The 22,859-nt window shown below is 41.1% G+C and overlaps 1 protein-coding gene across 1 annotated transcript in view; it reads left to right on the top strand.

Moving 5' to 3' along the window:
• Positions 1 to 5,679: 5,679 nt before the first annotated feature.
• NRN1L (neuritin 1 like) overlaps positions 5,680 to 22,859 on the top strand; it is a 45,505-nt gene continuing 28,325 nt past the window's right edge. The window contains exon 1 of the mRNA XM_077292765.1: positions 5,680 to 5,964. Coding sequence (XP_077148880.1) covers positions 5,907 to 5,964 — 58 coding nt within the window. The 5' untranslated portion in view covers positions 5,680 to 5,906. The remainder of the gene's footprint in view (positions 5,965 to 22,859) is intronic.

Consider the following 22,859-nt stretch of genomic DNA (forward strand, 5'->3'; position numbering starts at 1 on the left):
TAGTTTCGGAAGAGGCCCATTTACATCTGCCCTATGGATCCCCCTCCTCACTATGTACTTTCCAATTTCTTTTTGCTGAAGGGAGTGTAGCGAAAAATGTCACCTATCCTCTGTTGTATTGCTCACTGTGGAGTTCATAAATACCTCTGTAAGTGACATCAGCCCAAAAATTGGGTCAGGGAGCTTCATGTAATGGGTTTCCATGGTCAAGCAGCTGCTCTGAAGCCTATATTCAACCATGCATGATGCCAAGCTGCTGGAGTTGGGTGAAGCTCAATGCCACTTGGAGAACCAGTGAAGCGCCAACTGTAAAAATGATGGAGGAGGATAGTGGATTTGGTGCTTTATTTTCATTGAAGGGATCTGCTAAATGTATACAAAGACACATTTTACATCCAGATTTGTGGCAACATTTTGGAGAATGTCCCTTCCTGTTTCAGAATGACTATGCCCCTGTACACAAAGTGTGATCGGCATGAAGACGTGGTTGGATGAGTTTGGTATGGAGGAACTCATGAATACACATAAGTCCTCCATTTAACACCTTTCAATTAGAAGTCTACTTGTAGAACAGATGCTATTTTGTCTAAATCAGTATTTCCCAACTCCAGTTCTCAAGAGCCACCAACAGGTCATGTTTTCAGAATTTCCTTAGTATTGAAAAGGTGACAATTCCATTACCTACACAGGCAATAATTCCACCACCAGAGCAATAACTATGGAAATGCAGAAAACATGACCTTTTGGTGGCTCTTGAGGACTGGAGTTGGGGAACACTGGTCTAAATGAACAAAAATTTGAGATGAGACAATCCAAAATGTTGTTGAAAGCCCTTCCAAAAAAGAGGTCACCAACATACACTGATCATAAACAAGACACAAGATGATATGATATGATTGTGGTGGTCAAGTGTTCCCTTACGTTTGGTCATAAATTGTACATACTTGTTTTTCTGGTGGACCTTTAAAAGTTGGAAATCTTTGATTCTTATAGAGTTTCCCTTCAGAGATGATTTTTTTTTTCACTATGCAATATGAGCTTCTCTCAATGAATGCGAGGACTCTAACAGCAGTGACCCAAGTTAGCACCCACAGATACATCTCTCATTCTCTGACAGCTTTTAAAGCATATTATCCTAAAAATTGACTTTTTCAGGTGCCTACGCACGGTGCTGATGGGTTGCCACCATGAATTCCAGCTAAAGTTTCCAATGGCTGGTATCTTGGTACTCCTGTGAAGCCCAGCCACAGTATCAATAGAAACATCAGCTGTCCATACCAACACAAGACCTTAGGGTTCATGCAGATGTCCATGTATTTTGGTCCAATCTTGAATGGCAGTATATGGACTGGCCGCTGTTGTCCCACCTCAAGCACGATAGTCTCATAGAAATACACTGCTCAAAAAAGTAAAGGGAACACTTAAAGGGACTCTGTCACCTGAATTTGGAGGGAATAATTTTCAGCCATAGGGGCGGGGTTTTCGGGTGTTTGATTCACCCTTTCCTTACCCGCTGGCTGCATGCTGGCTGCAATATTGGATTGAAGTTCATTCTCTGTCCTCCATAGTACACGCCTGCATAAGGCAAGATTGCCTTGTGCAGGCATGTACTACGGAGGACAGAGAATGAACTTCAATCCAATATTGCAGCCAGATTGCAGCCAGCATGCAGCCAGTGGGTAAGGAAAGGGTGAATCAAACACCCGAAAACCCCGCCTCTATGGCTGAAAATTGTTCCCTCCAAATTCAGGTGACAGAGTCCCTTTAAACAACAGAATATAACTCCAAGTAAATCAAACTTCTGTGAAATCAAACTGTCCACTTAGGAAGCAACATTGTTCGACAATCAATTTCACATGCTGTTGTGCAAATGGAATAGACAACAGATGGAAATTATTGGCAATTATCAAGACACACTCAATAAAGGAGTGGTTCTGCAGGTGGGGACCACATCTCAGTACCAATGCTTTCAGGCTGATGTTTTGGTCACTTTTGAATGTTGCTTGTTTTTCACACTCGTGGTAGCATGAGACGGACTCTACAACCCACACAAGTGGCTCAGGTAGTGCAGCTGATCTAGGATGGCACATCAATGCGAGCTGTGGCAAGAAGGTTTGCTGTGTCTGTCAGCATAGTGTCCAGAGGCTGGAGACGCTACCAGTAGACGTGGAGTGGGCCGTAGGAAGGCAACAACCCAGCAGAAGGACTGCTACCTCAGCGTTTGAGCCCTGAGGAGCACTGTCAGAGCCCTGCAAAATGACCTCCAGCAGGCCACAAGTGTGCATGTGTCTGCACAAATGGTTAGAAACCGACTCCATGAGGATGGTCAGAGTGCCCAACGTTCACAGATGGGGTTGTGCTCACAGCCCAACACCGTGCAGGATGCTTGGCATCTGCCACAGAACACCAGGATTGGCAAATTCGCCACTGGTTCTCTGTGCTCTTCACAGATGAAAGCAGGTTCACACTGAGCACATGTGACTGACGTGAGAGAGTCTGGAGACGCTGTGGAGAGCGATCTGCTGTCTGCAACATCCTTCAGCATGACCGGTTTGGCAGTGGGTCAATAATGGTGTGGGGTGGCATTTCTTTGGAGGGCTGCGCAGCCCTCCATGTGCTCACCAGAGGTAGCCTAACTGCCATTAGGTACCGAGATGAGATCCTCAGACCCCTTGTGAGACCATATGCTGGTGCGGTTGGCCCTGGGTTCCTCCTAATGCAGGACAATGCCAGACCTCATGTGGCTGGAGTGTGTCAGCAGTTCCTGCAAGATGAAGGCATTGAAGCTATGGACTGGCCCGCCCGTTCCCCAGACCTGAATCTGATTGAGCACATCTGGGACATCATGTCTCGCATCATCCACCAACGTCACGTTGCACCACAGACTGTCCAGGAGTTGGTGGATGCTTTAGTCCAGGTCTGGGAGGAGATCCCTCAGAAGACCATCCACCGCCTCATAAGGAGCATGCCCAGGCATTGTATGGAGGTCATACATGGACGTGTAGGCCACACACACACTACTGAGCATCATTTCCTTGATTTGAGGCATTTCCACTGAAGTTGAATCAGCCTGTAATATGATTTTCCACTTTGATTTTGAATATCATTCCAAATCCAGGCCTCCATTGGTTAATAAATTTGATTTCCATTGATGATTTTTGTGTGATTTTGATGTCAGCACATTCAACTTTGTACAGAACAAAGTATTCAATGAGAATATTTTATTCAGTCAGATCTAGGATGTGTAATTTGAGTGTTCCCTTTATTTTTTTGAGCAGTGTACATGAAGTTGTGATGTTCCGGTCAGGGGACCCATGGCAGATCCATGCATTAGTAGTCCGTGTGTGGACCGATTTGTACAGACATCTGCACGAGCCCTTACATAGCAAGTGAATTGTGCCCACAGAAAACAAGCCCTCGTACCGCTATTTCGATGGAAAACTAAAAAAAGTTATGTCTCTCAGAAGGAGGAAAAAAAGGAGCAAAAATGAAAAATCACTCAGTAATGAGGGTGTAAAGCCCTGTACTGATTTGCACAGAAATCTCTAAGAGCAGTCTTACCAACATTCTTGTATACCTTGGGTGAAGCTCGTCATGTGGGACCTTCCCATGACTGAACAGTTGGAAGGTGAGTAGTTATTAGATGACTTTCCAATAACATTTGAAGATGTATAAAAATTAGTTAAAAGAAAGATGACTCTATTAAAAAATATACACTCACTGGCCACTTTATTAGGTACACCTGTCCAACTTCTTGTTAACACTTAATTTCTAATCAGCCAATCACATGGCGGCAACTCAGTGCATTTAGGCATGTAGACATGGTCAAGACAATCTCCTGCAGTTCAAACCGAGCATCAGTATGGGGAAGAAAGGTGATTTGAGTGCCTTTGAACGTGGCATGATTGTTGGTGCCAGAAGGGCTGGTCTGAGTATTTCAGAAACTGCTGATCTACTGGGATTTTCACGCACAACCATCTCTAGGGTTTACAGAGAATGGCCCGAAAAAGAAAAAAAATCCAGTGAGCGGCAGTTCTGTGGGCGGAAATGCCTTGTTGATGCCAGAGGTCAGAGGAGAATGGGCAGACTGGTTCGAGCTGATAGAAAGGCAACAGTGACTCAAATCGCCACCCGTTACAACCAAGGTAGGCCTAAGAGCATCTCTGAACGCACAGTGCATCGAACTTTGAGGCAGATGGGCTACAGCAGCAGAAGACCACACCGGGTACCACTCCTTTCAGCTAAGAACAGGAAACTGAGGCTACAATTTGCACAAGCTCATCGAAATTGGACAGTAGAAGATTGGAAAAACGTTGCTTGGTCTGATGAGTCTCGATTTCTGCTGCGACATTCGGATGGTAGGGTCAGAATTTGGCGTAAACAACATGAAAGCATGGATCCATCCTGCCTTGTATGGAGCATCTTTGGGATGTGCAGCCGACAAATCTGCGGCAACTGTGTGATGCCATCATGTCAATATGGACCAAAATCTCTGAGGAATGCTTCCAGCACCTTGTTGAATCTATGCCACGAAGAATTGAGGCAGTTCTGAAGGCAAAAGGGGTCCAACCCGTTACTAGCATGGTGTACCTAATAAAGTGGCCGGTGAGTGTATATATTAGAGCAACTGTGACGTGATTAGTTGCTATGGTCAACTGCTCTAAGTGTCCCAAGCACCATTGTAGATACATCTCAGATTCATGAGGTTTTGCTGAAAATTTACCTTTTTTTGGTTTCCAGCTTCATGGGTTTCGGTGACCCAAAAAACTGTTTGGCTTCCTCCTTCATGCGACACAGGGCTAAATTAACCTTTAGGTGGCTCAGTGGAAAATAATGCTTTGTGACTTCCATATTCATACGGCTTAGTGGAAAATAAAGCTTTGTGACTTCCGTCTTCTTTTGGCTTAGTGGCAAAGTAACCTGTTTGACTTCCGGCTTCATTTGGCTCAGTACACTTGAACCTTTGAGACTTCCAGCTTTATGTTTATTGGTGGCAAATAAACATTTCCTGCTTCTTTTGGTTCAGTGCACTTGGATCGTTGTGATAGCCGGATTCATGTGGCTCAGTGGCAAATAAACCTTTGTTACTTCTGTCTTCTCTTGGCTCGGTACACTTGGATCATTGTGACTTCTGGATTTATGTGGCTCGGTGGCAAATAAACCTTTGCTTCTGGCTTCTTTTGGCTCAGTACACTTTGATTTTTATGACTTCTGGATTTATGTGGCTCAGTGGCAAATAAACCTTTGTTACTTCTGACTTCTTTTGGCTCAGAAGCAGGTGAACCTTGGTGGCTTCCAGCTTCATGTGGCTCGGTGGCAAATGAACGTCTGGTATCATACTCTTGTCACTTTTATCTGTAGTCTTTTATAAGAGGGTGTCACGGAAATGTTTTTATTCCCTAATTAACGAAAAGCCATATTAGTCATGTATCTTATATACTTGATTGGATTGGAGAAAACAGGAACATCTTTCTGCCCCTGGTGAGTGACTTCTCACTTCTGACCAGGAATGAACAATTCACGCATATTTTCATTCATTTTTCTGTATTCATCAGAAAGGTAGATGTTATTTTCAGGTTTACACACTTGCGATGTAGTCCCTAGAGATATGTTGCTAAGTTCTCATGCATGAATGGGTTAATCGGCTTTAGGTTGCGTTGCTTATTAAAGCTTGAGGGCAACGGCAGGAGAGAATGGTTTATTCCATTGAGATTTAGCAGCTGTTGTGTTGTTTTCCCCTATTACGTTTCCAAGCCATCCAGTTTGCCTTCCCGTAGAATCGACAAACATAAGCAAGAGTCGTGAATGCTGCTAAGTTTTCCAAGAAGACGAATCAGACTCTTAAATTTTTTTTGTATCTTAAACGAGGAGAAAAAAAAACTTAAATTATTCCAATTTTTTTTAACATGACCTGTTTATCGTGGATATTCCAATTAGTTATTGTGCCCTGGGCTCTCCAACTAGGTAAGATCAACATTTACACTATCTAATACCGTTTTTTTATTTTTATTATACTTTTATAAAAGTGATGTTGTCTAAGTATTTTACGCATTTTGTTTCTAATTGTACTTTGTAAGGTTGACGTGTTCTAGCTGTTGTACAGCTTTTTATGTTTAAAAATTCTAATTAGAAAAATAAATGTACAGTGCTACGGATTATGTGAGCGCTACATAAGCAGTGAGTAATAAATTGCTGATGAGAAAAAGAAGACAGAAGAATAACTCAACTCTTTTTTTTTTATTTTGCATAGTTCAATGTTGTTAATAATATTGACTCTATCCTTGTGGAATTTTATGTATGTGATATCGAACAAACTAAATCTGTTCCCAAAAATATTAATCTTGGAAACGTTTAAAAATGTACAAGTCTTTAATTCTATCTATCTATCTATCTATCTATCTATCTATTATTTATCTATCTATTATCATCTATTACCTATCATCTATCTATCTACCTATCTATCTAACTCTATTATCTATCTCTCTACTATCTATCTATCTATTATCTATCTATTTGTCTATCTATTATCTCTCTATTATCTATATATTATACATTATTTATCTATTATCTATCTATCTACTATATATTATCTGTCTATTATCTATCATCTATCTATTATCTATCTATCTATCATCTATTTATCATTCTATCCGTTATCTATCTATCTATTATCTGTCTATTATCTATCTACCGATCTATCTCTATTTGTCATCTATCTATCTATCTATCTATCTATCTATCTATCTATCTATCTTCTATGTATTATCTATCTATATCTATCTATTATCTATCTATCTATCTATCTATTATCTATCTATCTATTATTTATCTATCTATCTATCTATCTATTATCTATCTTTTTATATATATATATATATATATATATTTATCTATCTATTATCATCTATTATCTATCATGTATCTATCTATCTAACTCTATTATCTATCTCTCTACTATCTTTCTATCTATCTATCTATTATCTATCTATTTGTCTATCTATTATCTCTCTATTATCTATCTATTATACATTATCTATCTATCTACTATATATTATCTGTCTATTATCTATCATCTATCTATTATCTATCTATTTATCATCTATTTATCATTCTATCTGTTATCTATCTATTATCTGTCTATTGTCTATCTACCGATCTATCTCTATTTGTCATCTATCTTCTATGTATTATCTATCTCTATCTATCTATCTATCTATCTATCTATCTATCTATCTATCTATCTATCTATCTATCTATCCATCATCTATCTATTATCTATCTATCTATCTATCTATCTATCCATCATCTATCTATTATCTATCTATCTATCTATCTATCTATCTATCTATCTATCTATCTAACTATCTATCTATCATCCAGCCATCCACTATTTTCTAAGCCATGCGGACCCCATATATCACACTTCAGGGTTGTACATTTTATGACTATTGTATGTTGATCTCATAATGGTCCACAACCACTAGTAAACGTTCTGCAGTATATTTATACCATAGGTCACAAAAAAGATCATTTAATTTCCATGAAAGATAACATTTTGTGATGCACGCATCGCTACGAGGGCCTAAATGCATTATAATTCCCTGAAAAAAAAAATAAGCTCCCAAATGCAGTGTCCCAGTTTTGTGAAGGCTTAGCGAGGCATAGGAATACTTAGGGCAGAATCTGCTCGGTTTTGCACTTTCTATATGTGTCATCATGTGAAAAGCTTTTCTTTGTTGTTACATCTTACTATAACCATAACTGTTTATTACATTACATTCTCGTTGTTGGTTGTTTTATTCTGTGATATTTCTTCTTTATTACATAACACTAGTGGTGTTTGTGCTCCCGGTAATTTCATGATCTTTTTTGCTTATTTGGGTCATGTGGTCCTTACTTTACTTCTATTTATCTCGTGCAGTTTGATGGAAGACTGGTACTCCAGAAATCGGCAGGTTTGGCTGCGTTACAGGCAGCTGAAATGTGGCCACATGCTTTAAACCCTTTACCAACATCAACCATACACATACAGGATGTTTTGGGTGTGGGAGTACGGAACAGGCTCAGGAGCTGAGCCTGCACAATACCTGGCGGATGATGGCTGTATTATACAGCCAAAATCTTCTGCCAAAAGCAGCAATCTGAGCACAGTTCTGATCACTCCCTTTAAATGCAACTGTCAATCTCTGACAGCAGCATTTAAGGCATGCAGTTTGAGGGGCTATGCTGTTTTTGTGGCAATGGTTTATCATAGCAACTGGTGGCCAAGTGAGGGCCCAGTGCCTACCCTTATGGTACTCATCTGTAGCCCAGCCCAAGGCTAAGTTTTATAGAAAACTGATGTTCTCTGTATACTGCAATACTATTGTCTTGCAGTATATAGAACAAGCGATCAGATGGTCGCAGGTTCAGTTCCCCTAAGGGTATGTGTCCACGTTCAGGATTTGGTCAGGATTTTACATCAGTATTTGTAAGCCAAAACCAGGAGTGGGTGATAAATACAGAAGTGGAGCATATGTTTCTATTAGACTTTTCCTCTAATAGTTCCACTCCTGGTTTTGGCTTACAAATACTGATGAAAAATCCTGACCAAATCCTGATGCAATCCTGAACGTGGACACATACCCTTAAAAGAACAAAAGAAAAAAAAATTGAAAAAAAAATTAAGTCTTAAGACCCCTAAAAATTCTGATCATTCCTTTTTCCTCCATTAAAAAAAACTATAAAAAACAAACATTCAGTATTTCCACATCTGTAGAAATCCAATTTATCAAAATAATTACTTATTCATTTATTCTCTACTGTGCATGCCGTAAAGCAAAAATAATTATAATAATAATAATAATAATAAAAAATCTAAAAGCCAGAAGTGCAGTTTTTCTGTCACAGCAGCTCTTAAAAAAGAAAGCAAGAAAAAGTGATCAAAACGTCATATGTACCCCAAACTGGTATAAACATAAATGTTAATTTGACCCATAAAAAACAAGCCCTTGCACAGCTCAACTGATGGAAAAATACAAGTTAGTAAAATAAAAAACGTTATGGCTCTTCAAAGAAATGGATAAAATGAAATCGCAAAAACAAATATTGGCTCTGGTGTCAAAGGGTTAATAGGGTCAGCTGCCATTCAACTGAGATCAGGCAACCAAGTTCCCGATATGTCGATACACAATCGCACTTGGTTTGGCCATTGGGGAAAGGGATGTAATCCTCTACCAGACATACAGTTGTGCTCAAACGTTTACATACCCAGTCAGAAATTTTGCTTTCTTGGCCTTTTTTTCTCCATTCATGGTTAGTGTTTGGGTGAAGCCATTTATTGTCAAACTACTGTGTTTTCTCTTTTTAAATCATAATGACAACCCATAACATCCAAATGACCCTGATCAAACGTTTTTTAGGAACACACGGCACTCATAGATATTCTTGTTATTGGTGCTCTAGTCAGGTTTCCAGCCCATCAATTAATAATAACAAACTTGGCACTTGTGTGTGGAAAAAAAGATAGAATTTCCATTTATTGTGCATCCAGGCCAAAGATTAGTTTGAACGTTTTCGGTCCATCATAGGACCTTCATCAGAATAATCTTTAACCCCTTAATCCCATTGGACGTACTATCCCGTCGAGGTGACTTGGGACTTAATTCTCAGTGACGGGATAGTACGTCCAGCGCAATCAGCCGCGCTCACGGGGCCGGGTGTCAGCTGACTATCGCAGCTGACATCCGGCACTATGTGCCAGGAGCGGCACATTAACCCCCGGAACACTGCGACACTTGTAAACATGATCGCAGCGTTCCGGCGGTACAGGGAAGCATTGCGCAGGGAGGGGGCTCCCTGCGTGCTTCCCTGAGACCCTCAGTGCAAGACGATGTGCTCACCTTGTACCGAGCATCTCCTCCCTGCAGGCCCCGGATCCAAAATGGCCGTGGGGCTGCATCCGGGTCCTGCAGGGAGGTGGCTTACAAGCGCCTGCTCAGAGCTGGCGCCTGTAAGCCTGGATCCCTGCCTGTCAGATCGCTGATCTGACACAGTGCGGTGCAAAGTGTCAGATCAGCGATCTGACCCTATAACATGATGCCCCCCCTGGGGCAATGCTATAAAGTGAAAAAAAAAATATTCGCATGTGTAAAAAAAAATAAAATTCCTAAAAAAATAAAATTCCTAAATAAAGAAAAAATATATATATTGTTCCCATAAATACATTTCTTTATATAAATAATAAAAAAACAATAAAAATGCACATATTTAGTATCGCCGCATCCCTAACGACCCCACCTATTAAACTGTTCTGCTAGTTAACCCCTTCAGTGAACGCTGAAAAGCTCAATGCTTTATTATCATACCGCTGAACAAAAAGTGGAATAACACGCAATCAAAAAGACGGATATAAATAACCATGGTACTGCTGAAAACATCATCTGGTCCCACAAAAAACGAGCCACCATACAGCATCATCAGCGAAAAAATAAAAAAGTTTAAACAGATGCGGCACTCACCCGAATGTTGCAGAAATCAGTGTCTTTTATTCGCTTTATGCGGCATTAGACATTTGCGGAGACGCAGCAGGAGACAGAGAGGGGTGCGGGGAGAAGAAAGTGGATGACGGCCGTTTCACGCGGATGCGCTTCTACGGGTCCAGGTGCCTGACGGAGAGAGAAAGAACATCAGAAACAGACACAACAGTTGTGAGGACTATCCCGTGGTGCTCAGCAGGGAGGTACTACAACACACAGGCGCTAGAAGGTAGGCACTGATTTCCACCTGCAAAGGGAACTCTGGATGTGCCTTCGGACCGGCCGGTCTCAGCCAGCCCTGTTAGCAGTGCTCTGGATTGCGGATCCCGAAGCCTTCAGTAAAGAGGTAAAGAGACTGCAACCCTGTGTCCTCGTTATTCACTGCACCTTGCACCGCACACCATCATAACACCTTTCATTGGACGCCCCTTAGCAGGGACACGGACCGGGTCTAGCCACCGTGACAACCCCAGTACCGAGACAGAAGAGGCCCGGTACCGAGTACCCCGCGGCCGGGGGCGCTCCATTAGGGTTGGGGCTAGGCTTAGGATTGTGGCTAGGGTTAGGGTTTCAGTTAGAATTGGGGGTTTCCACTGTTTAGGAACATGAGGTGCTCTTCAAACGCAACATGGCATCCGATCTCAATTCCAGCCAATTCTGCGTTGAAAAAGTAAAACAGTGCTCCTTCCCTTCCGAGCTCTCCCGTGCACCCAAACAGGGGTGTACCTCAACATATGGGTATCAGCGTACTCAGGACAAATTGGACATCAACTTTTGGTGTCCAATTTCTCTTGTTACCCTTGGGAAAATAAAAATTTGGGGGGCTAAAAAACCATTTTTGTGGGAAAAAAATGATTTTTATTTTTACGGCTCTGCATTATAGACTGTAGTGAAACACATGGGGGTTCAAAGTTCTCATAACACATCTTGATAAGTTCCTTGGGGGGGTCTAGTTTCCAATATGGGGTCACTTGTGGGGGGTTTCTACTGTTTAGTTACATCAGGGGCTCTGCAAATGCAACGTGACACCTGCAGACCTATTCATCTAAGACTGCATTCCAAAGGGCGCTCCTTCCCTTCCGAGCTCTGCCATGCGCCCAAACGGTGGTTCCCCCCACATATGGGGTATCAGCGTACTCAGGACAAATTGGACAACAACTTTTGGGGTCCAATTTCTCCTGTTACCCTTGGGAAAATATAAAACTGGGGGCTAAAAAATAATTTTTGTGGAAAAATAAAGATTTTTTATTTTCACGGCTCTGCGTTATAAACTGCAGTGAAACACTTGGGGGTTCATAATTCTCACAACACATCTAGATACGTTCCTTGGGGGGTCTAGTTTTCAATATGGGGTCACTTGTGGGGGGCTTCTACTGTTTAGGTACATTAGGGGCTCTGCAAACGCAATGTGACGCTTGCAGACCATTCCATTCCAAATGGTGCTCCTTCCCTTCAGAGCTCTACCATGCTCCCAAACGGTGGTTCCCCCCACATATGTGGTATCAGCGTACTCAGGACAAATTCTGGGGTCCATTTTCTCCTGTTACCCTTGGTAAAATAAAACTAATTGGAGCTGAAGTAAATTGTGTGTGAAAAAAGTTAAATGTTAATTTTTATTTAAACATTCCAAAAATTCCTGTGAAACACCTGAAGGGTTAATAAACTTCTTGAATGTGGCTTTGAGCACCTTGAGGGGTGCAGTTTTTAGAATGGTGTCAGACTTGGTTATTTTCTATCATATAGACCCCCTTAAAATGACTTCAAATGAGATGTGGTCCCTAAAAAAAAATGGTGTTGTAAAAATGAGAAATTGCTGGTCAACTTTTAACCCTTATAACTCCCTAACAAAAAAAAATTTTGGTTCCAAAATTGTGCTGATGTAAAGTAGACATGTGGGAAATGTTATTTATTAAGTATTTTGTGTGACATATCTCTGTGATTTAAAGGCATAAAAATTCAAATTTGGAAAATTGCGAAATTTTCAAAATTTTCGCCAAATTTCCATTTTTTTCACAAATAAACGCAAGTCTTATCAAATAAATTTTACCACTGTCATGAAGTACAATATGTCACGAGAATGTCAGAATCATCAGGATCCGTTGAAGCGTTCCAGAGTTATAACCTCATAAAGGGACAGTGGTCAGAATTGTAAAAATTGGCCCGGTCATTAAAGGGAACCTGTCACCTGAATTATCTGTCCTCTGGAGTACACGCCTGCGCAATGCAATATTGCCTTGCACTGGCGTGTACTCTGGAGGACAGAAAATGAACTTCAATCCAATATTGCGGCAAGCATGCAGCCAGCGGGTAAGGAAACGGTGAATCAAACACCCGAAAACCCCGCCCATATGACCCAAAACCGGTCCCGCCAAATTCAGGTGACAGGTTCCCTTTAACGTGCAAACCACCCTTGGGGCTTAAAGGGTTAACAAGAACTGCATGTGGAAGTACGTTATCTGTGAGCAAAAAGCGTTCCTCCTGCTATATGGTACCCCTGCACCTCGGACCTGGATTTATAGCGCACCTCAAATCGCAATTAGTTGCTTCCTCTGATACGCTTCTATTCACTTGCAATACCCAGGCTTTACCAGCATATACTGGTCACGGACTGCACCAATACGGACGCTCCTTTTTGCCCATAGATTTTTTGCTTCCACGACAGACTCTTGCATCTTTCATCCAGCCACTAACGTTTCTGGATTGTGAGTCATGGGGAAAGCAAAATAATTGTCAATGGATCTACGGGTAAAGGTAGTTGAACTGTATAAAACAGGAAAGGGATACACAAAGATATCCAAGAAATTGATAATGCCAGTCAGCGGTGTTCAAACTGTGATTAACAAATGGAAAATCAGGGGCTCTGTAAAAACAAAACCATGGTCAGGCAGACCAACAAAAATGTCATCCACATCTGCCAGGAAAATTGTTCTGGATGCAAAGAAAAACCCACAAATAACATCAGCTGAAATACAGGACTCTCTGAAAACTAGCAGTGTGGCTGTTTCAAGTTGCACAATAAGGAGTCACTTGAAGAAATATGGGCTGCATGGTCGAGTCGCCTGAAGAAAGCCATTACTGCGCAAGTGCAACAAAGTATCTTGCCTACAATATGCAAAACAGCACAGAGATAAGCCTCAAAACTTCTGGGTCAAGGTAATTTAAAGTGATGAGACCAACATTGAACTTTTTGGCCACGACCATAAGCGTTACATTTGGAGAGAGGTCAACAAAGCTTATGATGACAGGAACACCATTCCTACTGTAAAGCACGGAGGTGGATTGCTGATGGTTTGGGGATGTGTGAGCTGCAAAGCCTCAGGAAACTTGGTCAAAGTTGAAGTAAAGATGAATGCAGTACGTTATCAGCAAATACTGGAGGCAAATTTGCACTCAACAGTCCGGAAACTGTGCATAGGATGTACTTGGACGTTCCAACATGACAACGATCCAAAACACAAGGCAAAGTTGACCTGACATTGGCTACAGCAGAACATAGTGAAGGCTCTGAAATGGCCATCTCAGTCTCCTGACCTCAATATCATTGAGCCACTCTGGGGAGATCTCAAGCACGTAGTTCATGCTAGACAGCCCAGGAATTTATAGGAACTAGAGGCTTTTTGCCAAGAAGAGTGGGCAACTTTACCATCTGACAAAATAAAGAACCTCAACCACAACTACCACAAAAGACTTCAAACTGTCATTGTTAGATGGGGCAATATCTGGTATTAAGAAATGGGGTATGTGAGCTTGTGATCAGTGTCGTTTGGATGTTCTGGGTTGTCATTATGATTTAAAAAGAGAAAGAACAGTAGTTTGACAATAAATGGCTTCATCCAACCACTAACCATGAATGGACAAAAAGTTTTGGTGTTATCATTCATATTCTCTGAAAAAGGCCAAGAAAGCAAAAATTCTGCCGGGGAACGTAAACTTTTCAGCACAACTGTATGGAAGTGGTGGACTTACCTTGAGAACAAAGGTTGGAGATCATTATCTTCAATGAACCCAATTGTTTCAAATCAGTGGGCTTGGTTGACTTTACTCTACTGTGTAAGGCTAGCCTAATAGCCAGGCATTCATACTAGGACAGTCCAAAATATTGGCAGATTGCTGTTCAATTCTGTCAGCATCAAAGTCACTGGAGAGGTGATGTCCCTCAATGCTCTGTCTCATGAATGAGTCGTTCAGAATCAAAAAAGTGGGCCACTTCTCACAAAGTCTTCCTATTAAAGTTTGCACCTTGGTCTTTTTCAAGCTCAGTCCTCTGGTATATTATCTATCGTTCGCTGCTTTATGTGAGATCCAGTGTTGCTCTTGGCTGTTTTTGTTAGATTAATAAACTTCAAATGGAACAATATTAAAAAAAATCTGAACTTTGTTAAAATGAAAAATTTGTCTTGTGTTGTGAATTACACCTGTAAATTTTACTTTTTTTTTGTTGATGGACCTCTTTAACAGCTCAACCTTTTTTTAGAGGCTGCGATACAAAGTATGTTTATTTAGAATTTATTTCCTTATTTTTGAATTGGAAAATGTGGTGGTGGTGGGGTATTTCAACTTTTATGTTTTATTCATTTTTTTAAAACCTTTTGTTAATTACCGTAAGTTTCTCTCTTATTCTTTAGTTCCCTTAAGGAACTTAAACCTGTGATTGTTTGATCGCTTGTGGTATATACACTGATGAGCAAATGTTTTGAACTTTTGACTTTCAGGCTCCATATCTCACCATCCATTACTACTCGAACGTGAAACTACCATCATTTTATGGACACTCATCTTGGCTATCTCATATATGAATTTAACTTGCAACTATTTAGCACATGATTAGTTATGCAGATTCTTGTCATGTCGCTCTATTGTTACTGTTTTGCTCCTGGTGGGGGAAAATCCTTTTTCTTCCCGTACACTACAAAACACAACCTGTTCTCACATTCCCTAATAGTTCAGTGTGTTATTAGGTTGATTCCCAAGTGAAAGGTCATTGGTTTGAATCATGGATCAGCCATGAAGAAGATTTCCCAAGAAAAGAGAAACAGCTTCATCCAGCTCATCGATAGCGTTCTCTTGGCCAACAAAGTTGCCAAACGGCATCATTTGAGTGCCATGACGCTTGGAAGTAAGTAAAATGAAGTCCGTCTATCCATTCAGAAGCCAAGAGGTGGACATCCAGACAAAATATCAGAGTCCACGTAAGCACCATGCAACGCATTTTACACAAGTCTGGAATGGTGGCTCGAAAAAAGGTGAATAAGCCTCCACTTCAATATCGTCTGATCAAGTTAGCAAAAATGCACAATAAGTGAACTGTAGAAGATTGGAAATGGGTGATTTGGAGCAATGAGACGAAAATTAATAGACTATGCTCTGATGGGTGCAAATGGGTCTGGAAGAAAAAAGGGGCTAATGGATAGAGAAATTGAATGAACTGTTAAGTTCAGTGGAGGAAGCCTGACAATATGGGATTGTTTCACAACCAAGGGCACTGTATAATTTTCCAGAATCTATGATAGTCTCAATGCTGAGCTGTATGTGAGTATCCTACAAGATGAGTTACTTCGTACTCTCGAGTACTATACAAAAGAAAAGGACGACATAATGTTCCAGCAGGACAACAACCCAAAGCATATATCAAGATTGGAGAAGAAATGGTTTAATGACAATAATGTAGATGTGCTGTATTGGCCCCCACAGTCCCCAGACCTCAACCCAATCGAACACTTGTGGGTAGAGTTGAAGAAAAAGCTGTATACATACCCAAGTGAGGTGACAAGTATGCACCAAATTTGGGAGAGTGTAGAAGAGACCTGGGATCAGATTTCAGTTGAGACATGTTTGAATCTGATCGAGAACATGCCCAGAAGGATTCAGGCAGCGTTGAAAGCCAAAAGGTTTATTCACAAAATACTAACAAAATAAAAAAAATTAAAATTTAGATTTTTCGAAGCAAAATGGTGACAATGTAGTGGCATGACAAAAATCTGCATAACTAATCATATGCTAAATAGTTGCAAGTCAAATTAATGTTTAAGATAGCCAAGATGATTGTCTATAAAATGATGGTAGTCTCCTGATCAAAGCAGTAGTGGACGGTGAGATATGGAGCCAGAAATTCAAAGGTCCAAAGTTCAAAACATTGGCTTGTCAGTGTACTTGAATACTTCACGGAAGGAGGAGCAGGTGGTCACTTACAGTGCACCAATCACCTTTCTAGGTGGCATTTTCATTTAAGAAAAGAATTTGCAGCCTCTGACGTCTATTTCTAAATTGCATCTATTAACAAAAGAGGTTCCAAATCTCCCAAATGTCACCTTAAAGAACCAAACTTTCTTGCAAAAGTCTACTGAGTCCGGATTGTGGGATGTTGTCATGTAGAGCTGAATACCACAACCCTACATGGTGGAGATTTTGCTCTTTGCACTAACCGAGCATTGTCACATACTTTAATAAGCTGTCATTGAGCGGTAACATCATCAAAGCGGTTCAGTAACAGCTTAGTAAAGTTCAAAGCAGCACCCGGTTAGTGCAAAGAGTGAGATTTCACTCTTTCACAGTGAGAACAGTTGCGGAGGGTTGAGGTATCCCCTCTTTGCATGCCGGTATCCCACAACCCGGAAGTTTAGACCTGACTTTTGCTAGAAAGTCATATCCTCTAGGGGGACATAAGGGACATTAGGGACCTTTCTTTGAGCTAGTTAGAAAATGGACCAGTCTAAGGCTGCCCACTGTTAAATAAAACAGGCAGCCCACACTGGTGATAGGTACTCTTTAAATCTCTATTGAAGGAGAGGGGTGCAATAATGGATTACCAAAATGGAAAGCATAGTATGGCCCCATAGACAACCAACAGAAGGCCTGGAGGAGCAAATGATAATTAACAATACTGGAAATGGTGTAGTTCCTTAAAGGGACTCTTTCAGCACAGGACTGTTCCAGCCAAGTACAGGCGCTCTGTGCTTCATGGCCAAAGGGTTCAGTGCACCTTCCCACCTACTTGATTCCCATCTATCTACGCCCTTCTCTGGTTCTATAAAGCCAGAGCTGTCAATCAAATAAGAGGTGAGGAGATGGGATAGTAGTTAAACGGTTCACATGTATGGAGTGGGTTCAGGAGCTGAGCCTACTCCATGCAGAGCAGATGCTGGCTGTAATACAGAGCCAGCATCTGCCCATAACAGCGGTATTCAGTATCAATCACTGGCAGTGGCATTTAGATTACACGATTCCCAATGCGCATGCTCACTGTACCCACCGTCCTGCCCCGACATGATCACGAGGAACCGATGGGTTACCATGGCAAATGGCGGCCTGATGGAAGTTCTTGCCACCACCAACTTGGCACCTATGAAGCTTAGCTATAGGCTGAGCTTCAGAGCAGAAAACGATTTGTACTGTATACTGTAGTATTGCAGCATAGAGTACAAACAATCAATCAAATGCATTTTAAAGTTCTCTAAAACACCTAAAAAAGGTTACATTTTAAAAATATATATAAACAATATTTAAACTTAAATTATCCCCTTTTCTTAGTTTTAAAATAATGTAAAAAAAATAAAATAATGAAATATAATTGGTATCATCACGTCCATAAAATACATCTATTAAAATATACAATTATTTAAAACATATGATAAAAGTTGAAAACAAAAAAAAAATCTAAATGCCAAATTTGCATTTTTTCAGTCACTGCAGTTCTCAAAAACAAAAAAAACTAAATCAAGACTTATTTAGTGTCACTGCATCTGTGAAAGTTTGATCCATCAAAATATAACATTAACCATAAGGTAAATGTGATAGACAAAAATGAGTTCCAGAAAATGGAGAAACAACATTTATATACAATTGTTGGTACCCCTCATTTAATGACAGAAAAACCCATAGTGGTCACAGAAATAGCTTGAATCTGAGAAAAGTAATGATAAATAAAAAATCTATGAAAACGAACAAATGAAAGTCAGACCTTGCTTTTCAGCCATGCTTCCACTGAATTGAAAAAAAAATAAAACCCATGAAATAGGCCTGCACAGAAATGATGGCACCCCTGAAAATGTGACAAAAGGGACATGTTAAATCAAGGTGTGTCCACTAACTAGCATCACAGGTGTCTACAATCTTGGAATCAGTGAGTGGGCCTGTATATAGGGCTACAGATACTCACTGTGCTGTTTGGTGACATGGTGCGTATCACACTCCACATGGAGCAGAGGAAGTAAAGGAAAGAGTTGTCTCAGGACTCGAGTTTAGAAAGAAAATTATAGACAAACATGTTAAAGGTAAAAGTTATAAGACCGTCACTAATCAGCTTTATGTTCCTGTGACTACAGTTGCACATATTATTCAGAAATTTAAGATCCATGGGACTGTAGCCAACCTCCCTGGACGTGGCCGCAGGAGGAAAATTGATGACAAATCAAAGAGATGGATAATACAAATGGTAACAAACGAGCCCAGAAAAAGTTCTAAACAGATTAAAGGTGAACTTAAAGCTCAAGGAACATCAGTGTCAGATCGCACCATCAATCGTTGTATGAGCCAAAGTAGACTTCATGTGAGACAACCCTGGGAGAATGTCCTATGGACAGATGAGACAAAAATGGAACTTTTTGGCAAGGCACATCAGCTCTATGTTCACAGATGGAAAAATGAAGTATATCAAGAAAAGAACACTGTCCCTACTGTGCAACATGGAGGAGGCTCTGTTATGTTCTGGGGCTGCTTTGCTGCATCTGGCACAGGGTGTCTAGAATCTGTGCAGGGTACAATGAAATCTCAAGACTATCAAGGGATTCTAGAGAGAAATGTATTGGCCAAGTGTCAGAAAGCTTGGTCTCAGTGACAGGTCATGGATCTTGCAACAGGATAATGACCCAAAACACAGCTAAAAACACCCAAGAATGGATAAGAGGAAAAAATTGGACTATTCTGAAGTGACCTATGAGCCCTGACCTAAATCCTGATAAGCATATTTGGAAAGAGCTGAAACATGCCGTCTGGAAAAGGCAACCTTCAAACACGAGACAACTGTAGCAGTTTGCTCTTGAGGAGTCGGCCAAATACCTGTCGAGAGGTGCAGAAGTCTCATTGACAGTTACAGGAATCGTTTGAGTGCAGTGATTGCCTCAACAGGTTGTGCAACAAAATATTAAGTTAAGGGCACCATCATTTCTGTCCAGGCCTATTTCATGAGTTTTATTTTCTTAAAAATTATGTGGAAGCATGGTTGAAAAGCAATGTCTGACTTTCAACTGTTCATTTTCATAGATTTTTTATTTATTATTACTTTTGTCAGATTCAAGTTATTTCTGTGACCATTGTGGGTTTTTCTGTAATTAAACGAGGGGTACCAACAATTTTGACCATGTGTGTACCTATACTGTATATGTAAAAAGTTGTCTCCATTTTCTTGAGTATGTGTATGTATTTCTGTATGTATATTTCTATGTATATGTGTATATATATTTTTATATACATACATACATGCACGCACAGATATATATGTGTGTGTGTGTGTGTGTGTGTGTGTATATATATATATATATATATATATATATATACATATATATATACACTCACCGGCCACTTTATTAGGTACACCTGTCCAACTTCTTGTTAACACTTAATTTCTAATCAGCCAATCACATGGCGGCAACTCAGTGCATTTAGGCATGTAGACATGGTCAAGACAATCTCCTGCAGTTCAAACCGAGCATCAGTATGGGGAAGAAAGGTGATTTGAGTGCCTTTGAACGTGGCATGGTTGTTGGTGCCAGAAGGGCTGGTCTGAGTATTTCAGAAACTGCTGATCTACTGGGATTTTCACGCACAACCATCTCTAGGGTTTACAGAGAATGGTCCGAAAAAGAAAAAAAATCCAGTGAGCGGCAGTTCTGTGGGCGGAAATGCCTTGTTGATGCCAGAGGTCAGAGGAGAATGGGCAGACTGGTTCGAGCTGATAGAAAGGCAACAGTGACTCAAATCGCCACCCGTTACAACCAAGGTAGGCCTAAGAGCATCTCTGAACGCACAGTGCGTCGAACTTTGAGGCAGATGGGCTACAGCAGCAGAAGACCACACCGGGTACCACTCCTTTCAGCTAAGAACAGGAAACTGAGGCTACAATTTGTACAAGCTCATCGAAATTGGACAGTAGAAGATTGGAAAAACGTTGCTTGGTCTGATGAGTCTCGATTTCTGCTGCGACATTCGGATGGTAGGGTCAGAATTTGGCGTAAACAACATGAAAGCATGGATCCATCCTGCCTTGTATGGAGCATCTTTGGGATGTGCAGCCGACAAATCTGCGGCAACTGTGTGATGCCATCATGTCAATATGGACCAAAATCTCTGAGGAATGCTTCCAGCACCTTGTTGAATCTATGCCACGAAGAATTGAGGCAGTTCTGAAGGCAAAAGGGGGTCCAACCCGTTACTAGCATGGTGTACCTAATAAAGTGGCCGGTGAGTGTATATATATATATATATATATATATATATATATATATATATATATACTAGATGGTGGCCCGATTCTAACGCATCGGGTATTCTAGAATATGCATGTCCACGTAGTATATTGCACAGCCCACGTAGTATATTGGTCAGACACGTAGTATATTGCCCAGTGACGTAGTATATTGCCCAGCCACGTAGTATATAGCCCAGCCACGTAGTATATAGCCCAGCCACCTAGTATATTGCCCAGTGACGTAGTATATTGCCCAGTGACGTAGTATATTGCCCAGTGACGTAGTATACAGCACAGAGCCACGTAGTATATTGCCCAGTGACGTAGTATATTGCACAGCGATGTAGTATACAGCACAGAGACACGTAGTATATTGCCCAGCCACGTACTATATTGCCCAGCCACATAGTATATTGCCTAGCTACATAGTAGATTGCCCAGCCACGTATGTCACAGGTTAAGAAATAAAAAATAAACATACTCACCTTCCGATCCGAGGGCCCCTTGTAGTTCTAACATACTCACCATACTTGTAGTTCTGTCGCCTGTGCGCGGTACAGGCGGCAGCTTCCGGTCCCAGGGTGTGATGACGTCGCGGTCACATGACCGTGACGTCATGACAGGTCCTGCTCGTGCAGGGCCTGTGATGACGTCGCGGTCACATGACCATGACGTCATGGCAGGTCCTTCTGCCATACGACAATTGGTACCGGAACCTGCCGCTTGCACAGAGCGGTTACCGAAGGGTGGCGAGGAGCGGGAAAGGCAGCGGAAGGTGAGTATATAATGATTTTTTATTTTTTTAAATTATTTTTAACATTAGATCCTTTTACTATTGGCGCTGCATAAGCAGCGTCAATGGTAAAAACTTGGTCACATAGCGGCGGTAACGGAGTGAGTTACCTGCGGCATAACGCGGTCCGTTACCGTTGGCATTAACCCTGTGTGAGCCGTGACTGCAGGGAGTATGGAGCGGCCGGCCGGCACTGACTGCAGGGGAGTAGGGAGGGACTAATTGGACTGTGCCCGTCGCTGATTGGTCGCGGCAGCCATGACAGGCAGCTGGCGAGACCAATCAGCTAATGAATAACCATTACAGAAGTTGCGGACAGACAGACGGAAGTGACCCTTAGACAATTATATAGTATATATATATATATATATATATATATATATATATATATATATATATATATATATATATACATACTATTGTGGTCAAAAGTATTGACACCCCTGCAATTCTGTCAGATAATACTCAGTTTCTTCCTGAAAATGATTGCAAACACAAATTCATTGGTATTATTATCTTCATTTAATTTGTCTTAAATGAAAAAACACAAAAGAGAATGAAGCAAAAAGAAAAACATTGATCATTTCAAACAAAACTCCACAAATGGGCCGGACAAAAGTATTGGCACCCTCAGCCTAATACTTGGTTGCACAACCTTTAGCCAAAATAACTGCGACCAACCGGTTCTGGTAACCATCAATGAGTTTCTTACAATGCTCTGCTGGAATTTTAGACCATTCTTCTTTGAAAACTGCTCCAGGTCCCCGATATTTGAAGGGTGCCTTCTCCAAACTGCCATTTTTAGATCTCTCCACAGGTGTTCTATGGGATTCAGGTCTGGACTCACTGCTGGCCACCTTAGAAGTCTCCAGTGCTTTCTCTCAAACCATTTTCTAGTGCTTTTTGAAGTGTGTTTTGGGTCATTTTCCTGCTGGAAGACAGATGGCCTCTGAGGGAGACCCAGCTTTCTCACACTGGGCCCTACATTATGCTGCAAAATTTGTTGGTAGTCTTCAGACTTCATAATGCCATGCACACGGTCAAGCAGTCCAGTGCCAGTGGCCGCAAAGCAACCCCAAAACATCAG

This window comes from Ranitomeya variabilis, chromosome 2 (genome assembly GCF_051348905.1).
Source record: "Ranitomeya variabilis isolate aRanVar5 chromosome 2, aRanVar5.hap1, whole genome shotgun sequence".
In the NCBI taxonomy this organism is placed as follows: Eukaryota; Metazoa; Chordata; class Amphibia; order Anura; family Dendrobatidae; genus Ranitomeya; species Ranitomeya variabilis.